General features: G+C 37.1%; 1 protein-coding gene across 7 annotated transcripts in view; it reads left to right on the forward strand.

The window, feature by feature from the left end:
- HERC1 (HECT and RLD domain containing E3 ubiquitin protein ligase family member 1) overlaps positions 1-12228 on the forward strand; it is a 214087-nt gene that overhangs the window by 125270 nt on the left and 76589 nt on the right. For 6 of the 7 annotated variants that reach the window (XM_026648236.2, XM_026648237.2, XM_026648242.2 and 3 more), the window contains exons 26-34: positions 2834-3105; positions 3885-4100; positions 5951-6071; positions 6373-6610; positions 7799-8001; positions 10283-10438; positions 10638-10744; positions 11001-11111; positions 11194-11370. In XM_026648236.2, the coding sequence (XP_026504021.1) occupies positions 2834-3105; positions 3885-4100; positions 5951-6071; positions 6373-6610; positions 7799-8001; positions 10283-10438; positions 10638-10744; positions 11001-11111; positions 11194-11370 (1601 nt within the window). The remainder of the gene's footprint in view (positions 1-2833; positions 3106-3884; positions 4101-5950; positions 6072-6372; positions 6611-7798; positions 8002-10282; positions 10439-10637; positions 10745-11000; positions 11112-11193; positions 11371-12228) is intronic. The other variant, XM_026648238.2, reaches the window with a different exon arrangement.

Below are 12228 nucleotides of genomic sequence, written 5' to 3' on the forward strand. Positions count from 1 at the left end.
TTTTTTTTTTTTTTTTTTTTTTTTTTTTTTTTTTGCGAAATAATGGCAGTTAAATTTTTTAATTGGTTTTGAAACTTTTCCATCTATGTCAACTTATTTATGTTATGGCTCAGTAATAATAACTGTTGCCCTCAAATTCTTTCTCTATTAACAAAATTTAAAATTCACTTAATATTTTGTCAGACCTTGATTACAGGGTAGCATCATCCAGTACATGGTTTTAATAAACTGTTTTTCTTCACTGCTTTTTCTCTACCAACCCTTTGATGTTTGGAGCCATGGGGTGAGAGTCTGTGCTGTGCTTTTAAAGGTTCAATGCAGAACTCACCGTTTGGGCTGAAGGGGAACTAAGATGCCTTTAAGCCAGCTTTGTGCCTTCCTGATCCTGGGTTGCTGCAGGAAATTGGAGAGACCTTTAGTGTAACTTAGGCAGCTCAGGGGCGGCCTCTCGACATTAGAGTGGGCTACCCTGTGGGCCATAGCACTGTCCGGAATTTCTACAGTGCTGTGGCCTTGCCCCCAGCATGCCGCCTCAAGGGAGGGCTCAAAAGGCAATCTCACGGTTGTTTTCAACAGTGCTTGTGCCAGCAGCGTCCTTCCTTGGTCAGGATCAGGGATTTTAGAGTCCATTTACACCACTCTGGCACTTTTGCTTGTTGTAAAGGGGCTCGAGCAGAAGTGTGGGTCTCACCTGTGGTTTCCACATATAACTGAGATTAATACTCATGCTAATAGTGGTCACTTTTAGATGTTCTGATAATCTAAGAAGAATAATTATATCTGTCTACGCACCAGCCTGATGTCTCTTGTTCTCCTTACTTTCTTGTTTACACACCATGTCATATCAAAAAGAAAACTAAAAATTGTGTTAGAAATTTCTGATAGTAGGCATCACAGAATAAATATCAGCAATTTTAATAATTGCATATAAGCCACATCTGCATTTAAATAATAAGGTGTAACATAACCAGCAAAAGTTAAAACATTTAAAGACATCTTTTTAACTTTGAATGTTGCTGGTTTTCTCAGTGTTTCACAACCATAGTATTCCTGAAATTTAAAGCAACTTTTGATTATGATTTTATGTTGCCAACTATATTGGGTGGCCAAGACATAGTAATGGTTCTTTTTGAAGCCATTGTGGTCTGTTATTATGTAAATAAGTGTTTAGGCATGTCATGCAAATACTCATGAAAATTCTTTACAAAGGGGTAATTGGGACATGTATGATAAATTCTCACAGTTCAATGCATTGCCCCATCAAATTTTTTCAAATTAAGTTGTGGCTAAACCATATTATGGACCACATTTGGAAAAGGAAATATTTGAAATCTAAGATGTAGTTGTGGTCAGTTATGTAAGTAAAAAATTGGATTGTTTTGAAAAGATTGAATTTTCTGATTTAGAATTTGTAGAACTGAGTTTTAAACCCCATCCCCTGCAAATAAAGTGTTTAAAACAGAAATGCTGGTGTGATTTTGTCACAGTTGTGTGAATGCACAATTAACTTAATTTAGCAATAAGGTTATGCCTCTTTAAATTATGTCTGTGGTTCCAGGCTCACAAGAGACATTAATACTGAATGATGCCAAGGTAGCTTACTTAGTATAAACTATACTTTTTAGACTTTTTAAAATAAGTGTATCAAATAAAATCTAAGTTAGTACCATTTTCTGGGTATCTCTTGTGTGTCTCCATTCATTGTCTATATAGATTGTAAGCTCCTTGGAGTAGTAGCTGTTTTTTGTTTTTTTGTTTATATCTTGTATTGCACCAAACACACTAGTGACACTTAGCAAAAAAATAATAATAAAAAACTGATTACCAAAGCTAAAGTTATGGGGCTAAACGCCTGAGCAACTGTGACTTCATTTACTTAGTGGAATTGTACCCACTTTTGCCAGAGGGGCATTTCACCCATAATCTTGTAAACTTTGTCTACAATGGAAAATGACCCACTGCTGATGAGTACCAGGAACTTCTGCAAGACATGGTTTAACTGCAAATGTAGACAAGGACCAGACAGCACTTTGCTGTTCATGGTTTGGTTTGAAATTAAACCATGTTCCACACTGACTCACCTTTTTGCTGGCACTTGTCTTCATTGGGTAAATATCCTAGTGTAGATGTAGTCACACAGTTATTACAGGAAATATCAAGAAGTATTTCAAAGTGGATTTCATGAAATCAAAATTATAGTTTGGAGACATAACACATATGTAGTTATTTTATTACATTTAAAAAACACCACCCACTGACACACAATCATTACAAAGTAAATGTTCTGTATAAGAGTGAAGTATTTTTGTTGGATTATATGCCCTTCTTCACTCGTGTATTTGGTAAATATTTAATCTAAAAAGCTATAAACCACTATGTAGTTTTGCCTATAGAAAAGATATAATAGCGTGAGTAAAATAAAAGTCTTGTTTTATAATCAGAACTTATAAGAAATATCTTAGGGTACAGTTTCTTTTGTTGCAGATCTTTTCTTCACCACTGTTTGCCATTTAGCTGCATAGCATTTTTATTCAGTGTTCTAGCTTTAAGCTAAATGGTTTGAGTGGCTTTGCCTTTTCTTTTTTTCCTGCGGCAGGGTGTTGCTATACTGCTTAAAGGATATGTAGTAATAGAAACGTGGCCTTCCCTTTAGTTTATTATATTGCTATCGTTTAACTGAGGTGTTTTGCTCTAATTTCTTAATGCATGGTATAATTAAACATAAATGCCCATTTCCCACCTATTTGAACAACAACAGCTCAGTCTTCACCTACTGTCAAAATGCAATTTTCTATTGAATTGGAATTTATGAAATTTTATATTTTATATTTAGGAGCAATGCACAGTCAAGTGGAACCTCTAAGTGACTCGTGGGCTCGACTAAAACACAGCAGAGATTGGTTGTACAGCTCCTCTTACTCATTTGTTGAATCTGATTTTGATCTTTCAAAATCCCTTGGAGTTCATACTTTGATTGAAAATGTTGTCAGTTTCGTAAGTGGAGATGTAGGAAACTCACCAGGTTTTAAGGAGCCAGAGGAAAGTATGTCCACTAGCCCCCAGGCTTCAGTTATTGCAATGGAACAGCAGCAGCTGAGGGCCGAGGTAAGTTATAGTTACATTATTTTTATATTCCTTGTGTACTAAATCCATGTTATGGATCTTAACTTTAGAATGAATCAATGTGATGGGACTAACTCTTAAACTTCTACTGGAAAAAAATTTGAACCACAAAGCATATTTTATTCATATTTTCTCCCTTCTTCGTTACAAATTTTAACTGAAACTGCTGCTTGTTTCAATATTTTTTAAATATATAATAGGCTGAACTTTAAGAGCATTCTTTTCACTCAACATGTTTGAGAGAAGACGTACTTTCTGGAATACATAATGTTGAAAGTAGACAAGTTAAGATATTTAAAACTTTCAGTGGAAGCCTGAAAACATTAAATTTTTGACTTTCTTTAAACTATAGCTGTCACTGTACTGCTCCTGGAGTTTAAAGCTTCTTAAGCATCATGTTTGGCTGGTGGAGCTTAGGTTAGAAACATCTTAACTGTGACCCAGGGATCAGGAGGCATCAGGGTCAACAGCTCAGAATTTTTCTACAAAACCAACCAAAAAAAATCCTACCTCAGGAAATTTAAATGTAAAAACCACAAGAATTTTATCCCCATGATATATTATGCAAACAAAACTCTTCCATGATTTAATGGCCATGTTACTCACGGTTGACTACCTGCTATTTTATTTATGATTTACAGGTAATCGCATTATCAATTCTTAAGATATTTTAATTATTAAATACTTCAATTAACAGTCTTTGTTATATAAAATCTATTAAGTGAAGAAAATCAGTTTTTATTTCCTTTTTTTCTTTTAAGCTTCGTTTGGAAGCACTTCATCAGATCCTAGTATTGCTGTCAGGGATGGAGGAGAAAGGTAGTGCCCCATTAATGGGAAGCCGTCAAGGGCCAGCATTTCAGTCTTCCTCACTGCTTACTTCTGTTAGACTACAGTTTCTAGCTGGATGCTTTGGCTTGGGCACTGTTGGACATGCAGGAGCCAAAGGGGAGAGTGTCCGATTGCATCACTATCAGGTATGAAATGTACTTACATAGCTTGAAAAAATAGGTTCTTGAGCAAACTTTTTCATTCAATAAAGCTATTTTAATATACAGACATTTGTGATTCAAAAAGTTTTAATTTGAAAATGTTAATGACTCTTATTTTAGTCTGTATCAAAGCCAGTAGGAGAATAAACTAGAATTATGTTCACTTTAGGTTATTCACTGTATATTTTATAACTTGAACTATATTTATTTGGAGCTCTTCCCTATGTAGAAACCATTTTTAAGGAGGACAGTGTTTTGTCTCTGATACAGTTTAAAACAATGATAAACATTGAGAGCACTCCTGTGAATTTTCTTATCTGATTGTCTCCTGCACCAAATACTACAGGAAATTCAAACTTGGCCACAATGTTCTGTGGCATGTCTGTATACCTTTCCCCCCTCCAGATTCTCTGTTTCCTGTGGTGCAAACAGAAGGGTGGTTCAGCAATGCCACCTTATTCCTTGCAATCCCAGCTTTTAAAATTGATTTTGTTGCAGCAGCAAACAACATTCCTTCCTTGTGCCCCCATCCTCACATTCTCTGCTGTCCCTTAGGGGGCTAAAATTTTCAGTGCTTTGATCCCTGAATTGGAACATTCACGAGGCTACTCTGTTTGTTCCTCCTTCTCCAGTCATAGTAGAGCAGGTCAAATAAAGCAAGCCAAAGGGAAAGATGCTCTTTCTGTGAGGAAACCCTCACAGGAACCACAGAAAGGGAGCTTTGCCATGATCACTCCCAGTTCAGTCTTTTGCTGTTCCAGGGGAAGGCGCACAAAGTTCAGACAGCTTGTGGAGGGCTCTACATTCCCCCCACATCACCTCCCTCCCCATACACACCAGCTGAGACTCTTCTTGAGATACGTCTGCAAGGGTGGGTGAGTCTTTAGCTTTTGGGAGTCAGCAAAGCAGATCATCATCACTGATCAAAGATCTTCAGGGGTAAGCCTAAAATTGATCCCAAATCTCCCAGTCCAATCCACCACTAAAGAGGAAAGCTCTAGAGCCATATTTCAGTTTCTTAAGTGGGTAATTAAGTCATTTGGTAAGGAATCTAGAATGATAGCATCACCGCACTCTTCTCCTTCCCAAGAGAAAGATCTGGAATCTCTTAGGAATATCCCTGTATGCTTCCCCTGTAGATTATATTTTGTAGGATGAAGAGTGTTCCGATGCTATTGATCACAGGAGATAAGACTCCATGGATATTGTGGAGCTTCAAACTTCTGCACATCCCCTTACCAACTGCAAGAGATGCCCAAAACATCAAACCATTCTGGAGGAGGTTTCCTTCCGAATCTCTTCGGGCAATAGAGCTCTCTCTCTCCAGGTGAAAGATCAAACAAACCTAACCTTTCACTGAAATACATGTAGTCCAGTTCCTTGAATTCAGGAGAAAATGCTGTTGTCTTCAAATAACAAAAGTGAAATTAATCTGTTTTAAACTGCATCAGTGAGAAAAGCCTATTGAGGAAGATATAGTTTCCACATAGTCAAATTAAACAAGAGGCTGTGTCATACAATTGGAGTGGTCAGTGAAATTCAGTTTAATACTACCAGACCTCCTTCTTGCTTGTGTATGTATTACAATAATAATAATTTGCACTTACATATCATTCTGTATCTGAGGATGTTAAAAGCACTTTGTAAACATTAATGACTCATTTTTGTAAGATAGGGGAAGTATTACTGCTGTTTTACAGGTGAGGAAACTGAGGCAGAACCCAGGTCTCCAGAGCCCTAGTTCTGTGTTTTAACCACTAGTCTATGCTTCCTGTTCCAATAGTCGAGAAATTAAAATGTGTACGATTATTACAGTACTTACTTGTTTGACTCAGGATGGTATCCGAGCAGCCAAGAGAAATATTCAGATTGAAATCCAAGTGGCTGTGCACAAGATTTACCAGCAATTATCTGTTACGTTGGAGAGAGCTCTGCAAGCAAATAAACACCACATAGGTAAGTGGAGAACATGTTTTGGGGGGAAGAGTGAATCATGTGAAGGGGTCACAATGGAACACCAAAAGGACCTGTACACTATATACAGTGGGATTACAAAAAATGAATAAAAGTAAAAAAAACAAACAATCCCCTCCCGCCCCCCACCTTACTGCTCATGCTGAATTTGTTGAGGGGATAACTAGTGGGCTTTCATTCTGACACATTCCTCAAGCACTACATTTTTGTTGTTAAAGACCTAGCTATTGTTTCAGAGTTATTTAAGTACTTTGATTCTAAAGAGTTTTTTTTTTAATTTTAGAAGCACAACAGCGCCTCCTGTTGGTAACTGTCTTTGCTCTAAGTGTACACTATCAGCCTGTTGATGTCTCCTTGGCCATTTCCACTGGTCTACTAAATGTACTATCACAGTTGTGTGGCACAGACACCATGCTGGGACAACCACTGCAATTATTGCCCAAAACTGGTATTTCTCAACTCAGCACTGCTTTGAAAGTGGCTAGTACGAGGTTACTTCAAATCCTTGCCATTACCACAGGGTAAGAATTGAAGACTTTTTTTTCTAGATGATAATCCACCTGTAGCTCTTTCAACATTTTTTTTTAAAACAATAAAATATTTTTTTCAGAAGAATGTCTATTTGATGGAAGAACAGTGTTCAAAAGCACACTAGCTTAAAAAAAAAAAAGACTTGACAAAAATGTTAAACAAGTATTAATCAAATCAATGTGTACCTTTCCGATAAAATAGCATAACTAGCTGCTGTGTAGGGATTTGAGTTTGGATTCAGTGTCCTGTGCCTGCAAGAGCTGCAAGCATGATCTTCTTATATCCTCCTCATTTTTCCCTGCTTGTTCTTGTCATAGGTCCCCTCACTCCAGCTGATGAGGCTTTATGTAGTTCTCTGTAGAGGTCATTTGTGCTATTCTGATGCATAATCCCCTCCATTATTATTAGCAAGAGGGAGATACCACGCTTCTTCACAGGGTTTAACAGATTTCCCTGTGCGCTGCTAACATTTGCTGCTGGACCAGGGAACAAGGGACCAACCTTACTCTTACTGAGTTAATTTAAGTGCATAACTAATAAAAAATAACATAGGGGAGAAAATAAGGGTTTCTGATTTTGATCAAGAGTATTAATATTCAGTATGTATCACTTTTATTTAAATATTTATAAAATGTAAACACTCAGCTGCCAAGTGTAAACTCAGTCATTAAGAAGTGCTGTTGTGGGGCTGTGGTGGTGATGTGATTTTATGCACTAAAGGGTTGATCCAGCACCCATTGAAGTCAATGGAAAGGCTCCCACTATTTTTAGTGGTTATACGATTGAACTGTAATCACCTTAATTTCTTAAAACTTGGGTTCAGATCCTAGTTTGTCATAAATGAAAATGAGATGGCTGGTCTCATCTAATCCTCATGTGCCACACCAGGAAACATTAAGTAATTTAACATCACTGGCAGTTTTTGCTAAAAGGAGACTGAGGACTGGAATATCAGAGTGCTAAAGTTAGTGGTGAGGTGCATTGGCAGAATGTGTAGGAAAGCAATTGGGGAAGTGCCCAAGTACACTAGAACTGATTACAGCCCGTGCTACGTTAGTACCTCATATTCATGTGTACCGAATGTGTGCATAATGAGAATTTTGTAATGTACATGTCTTAAAATGATTTCTACTTGGAATAGCTCTGAAATGTTTTAATCTTTATATTTTTTCACAAAGAACTTATGCTGATAAATTGAGTCCCAAAGTGGTCCAGTCTTTGCTGGATCTGCTATGCAGTCAGTTGAAGAACCTGTTATCACAAGCTGGTGTGATGCTTATGGCTTCCTTTGGAGAAGGTGAAGGTGAGGAAGATGAGGAAGAAGAAGAAGAAGAAAAGAAGTTAGATTCAAATGGAGATAATGAGAAGAAAGACTTCAGAGGTACCACGTTTATACCATTTTTGTTATATTAGAATTAATCTTTTCTTAAAAAAAGGGGGCGGAGGGGAGACAATAAGAGCCTAACTCTCCACTATCTTGCCTTTTGTGTGGTCTTTTCCACCTGTGCAGAATAGAATAAAATGCTACTGAATAAGAATTCTCCACTCACACAAGTGTTACACCCACTTAGCGCATATATAAAGGACTAAACAAGGTGCAAGGTGGTGGAGAATCAGGCCCATTTCCTCTGTTTCCATATTTAGGAAGAGAATATTGTTCCCCTCCAGAAAATAAGATTATTATAGTGGTTGTGTTTTGCACAACTGTAATTTAAGGAGCCAAATTGCCCATAATATAGGCAGAATTCTCCTCTGGGTTCCTCTCAGATTATCGCTATTGCATAGTCCACGCTTATTCCACATTCAAAATTTTCTATAGCTATTAACTTATTTCATTTTCTGCAGAGAGCTGCAGAGCGATTTGATGTGAAAAAACTTAACCTAACCTTTATATTCAAGGGTCTATAGTTGGTCTTTAAGATAAAAGCTCTTCTAGTATGAAAGTCGTCAAATAATGTCTTGTCCCTTAAGGAACCCATTTTGTGTAGTATGGTATAAAAATACTTAATTTCTAGGGAAATTGTGTGTTTTAAAAAAAAGTTTATGGAATTTAACTTACTTTTAGATGTGTGTTAGGTCGTTCGATTACTCACAGGAGTTTTCGTTTTTTAAGTAGTAGTTTTGTACCTTATAGATTCTATAACATGAACTAGTACTGTTGGGTGTGTTTTAACATAGAAAACAAATGTTAATGTTTTCATTTTTAATAGTCACCAACTAGTTAAGATAGTAGTATCAGCTTAGGTAAAAGACAGGAAACAAAGGAGGACTTACTGTTTTGGATCAAAAATCCATTTAAAAGGAAAAAAAAGAGCCTCTAAGACGATTGGTTACATTTTATGTATGGCTACATTTATAAATGGCTAATAATGGATAATCAATTATTACAGATTGTTATAGAGTCCAATACGTCAATAGATTGCTAATAATCATGTCTTAAAACCACCCATAACACCTTCGACTGTGTCTAACATGCTTAAAACACTTATTAATCATTTATAAATGCTTTGTAAATATACCCTTAATATAAAATGTGTCCAAACAATTAAACTGCTACATACAACTTGCAAATACTAAAAGTTTTGTGCCTGATTTTTAAGTAAGGTAGGTGTGCCATTGTTTGCACATACAGAGAGCTGATTATGGTCATCTGTATGCCAAATACTCTGTGCAGTTATGGTAAATGTGCATATAGCTGTATACCTAATTTATTTTAAAAAATAGTCTCTCTTTTTAAAATAGTGTTCCATAAGGCACGTGTGGCTGATTTTTGAGTACAGTAGAACCTCAGAGTTACGAACACCAGAATTACGAACTGACCATTCAACCACACACCTTATTTGGAACCAGAAGTACACAGGCAGGAGCAGAGACCAAAAAAAAAAAAAGGCAAATGCAGTACTGGGTTAAACGTAAACTACTAAAAAAATAAAGGGAAAGCAGCATTTTTCTTCTGCGTAGTAAAGTTTTAAACCTGTTTTAAGCCAATGTTCAGTTGTAAACTTTTAAAAGAACAACCATAATGTTTTGTTCAGAGTTGCAAACATTTCAGTTATGAACAACCTCCATTCCCGAGGTGTTCATAACTCTAAGGGTACGTCTTCACTACCCGCCGGATCGGCGGGTAGTAATGGATCTATCGGGGATCGATATATCGCGTCTCGTTAAGACGCAATATATTGATCCCCAAACACGCTCCCCGTCGACTCCGGAACTCCACCGGAGCGAGCGACGGTAGCGCAGTCGATGGGGGAGCTGCGGCCGTCGATCCCGCGCCATGTGGACCCCCAGGTAATTCGATCTTAGATACTTCGACTTCAGCTACGCTATTCGCGTAGCTGAAGTTGCGTATCTTAGATCGATCCCTTCCCCCCAGTGTAGACCAGCCCTAAGGTTCTACTGTAGTTATGATTTGCCAGATGCATGCTGAGGCACATTTTACAGCCTTACAGAATAGCCTGGAAGCTGAAGTTGGTGGCATTCTGGTCTGGGCTCTCACTGTTCTCAAAAACCAAGTAAGCCTGCAACCCCAACTAAGTGTCTGTGAATTTTCTGACATTTTTCATGACCTAAATATTGTGTATATGTAGGTTGTTTACTGCAGGTATATCAATCAATTCATTGCTTAGAATTTTTAGCAATAACTTTATTTTAATCTTCAGCTGCACTCCGGAAGCAACATGCAGCAGAATTGCACCTGGGAGACTTTTTAGTCTTTCTACGAAGAGTTGTTTCTTCAAAAGCCATTCAGTCAAAAATGGCTTCTCCAAAATGGACAGAGGTGCTTCTTAATATTGCATCTCAAAAGTGTTGTTCAGGTATGATCTATTCAAAATGGATTCTCTCTGTGTCTGTATGTATATGTATGCGTGTGGTGTTTCTAACATACATGTGACACTTATTCAGCGCTCAGCTAAAAAAATTAATTGATTTTAGTAAATTTTTGATGGTGATCATTATTGTAGTTTTACTCAGCATGTTTTAGTGGTTGTTAGTAACACACTTTTCCTCTTGAAGGAGTACCCCTAGTGGGCAACCTAAGGACCAGACTCCTTGCACTTCATGTACTAGAAGCTGTGTTGCCTGCTTGTGAATCTGGTGTTGAAGATGATCAGATGGCTCAGGTTTATATATTTTTAAATAAACTTTTTAAGTTGTTGTTGTTTTCTGCAGCAAATCTCATACAATAAAAATTTAAATTAAGCAGTGCTTGTTAGATTTTCAGAATTTTGGCCACCCAGTGCTCACTATATTTACTTATCAATGAATGCTCACTACAGATCTTAAACTAGTTCCAAAATAGACCAAAATAGTTTAAACATATTATTTGTTTCACAAGTTTGGGATTAAAATGATCTGAAGTATGCTCTAACACAACAGGTTGTTGAACGATTGTTCTCACTTCTGTCTGACTGCATGTGGGAGACACCGATAGCTCAGGCTAAATATGCAATTCAAATAAAAGAGAGAGAACAAGAAATGAAGCTGCAGGTAATAGTCCTTTTTAAAATTTTCATTAGATACTTCTGAGTTATATAATTATGAGGTGTTTATTTTGTTCCATTTCTGATAGAAGCAGGGAGAATCTGAAGAAGAGGATGAGAATCTTCCTATACAGGAAGTGTCCTTTGATCCTGAGAAAGCTCAATGCTGCATAGTAGAGAATGGGCAGATTTTAACTCATGGCAGTGGAGGTAAAGGATACGGACTAGCATCCACAGGAGTCACTTCTGGGTGTTATCAGTGGAAGGTATATGGAATAAAATGCATTATTTTTATTCTGTCTTCAGTTCTCTTTCTTTGCTTCAGAAAAATACTGCTTTATAAATAAATATTCAAGAACGTACTGTACTATAGAAGAAGCAAAACCTAGTGATTAAAGGACTATTCTCTATCTAAAATAAACTGCACAATGCTGTATTTTGAGTGCTCCTGTTTATGGTGCTCCTGTCACTGGAGCAGATCTCTTAGTTGCTGCTTAGAACCAAGAGCTGATGGCTATGAAGGCCTTTGTTTTTTTCATTGTTGATGGTGATTTCCTTTTAAATCCACAGTCAGTATAAAAGTCATCAATTTAAAACAGGCTTGCAAAATTCTCCTTCCCCACTGCAAGTAATTTTTTAGTTCTTTTTGGGTGGGGGGTGGGGGGAGCAGTGGGGAAGGATGATTTTTTTTTTTTTTTTTTAATTATCAATCATCATGGTAAAAGGGGGAGTAGATCTTCTATCTGGCCTAGTAAATTTTCATGGCTTTTTTGCAAAACTGTCTTATATAAATCCCATTTTTAGGGTAATTAGACCAAAAGTTTTGAAATTGTATTTTGGAGTAAGGCTAGATTTTGGGATTTGGAATGTGGATCTATCCCCTTTCTCCCAGATTTATCTTCTCTGAAAGTCAAGACCTTTGTGGCAGCCACAGCAAAGTTGGATTATCCGTTCTTTGCTCTTGCCAAAATTGTGTCTAAAAATCACCTGCTCATAAAAGAAAATGGTCTGTTAAACCAGTTTGGGCCCATCAGTCAATGCACTTTCTCCAACATCCTTACCCCAGTCTCTGGTGTCATTCTTCTATTTGATAATGTGTCAGTGAATAGCATAAATTGTTCTTC

The sequence above is a fragment of the Terrapene carolina genome, unplaced genomic scaffold (genome assembly GCF_002925995.2).
Source record: "Terrapene carolina triunguis isolate 2854851 unplaced genomic scaffold, T_m_triunguis-2.0 Scaffold67, whole genome shotgun sequence".
NCBI lineage: Eukaryota > Metazoa > Chordata > Testudines > Emydidae > Terrapene > Terrapene triunguis.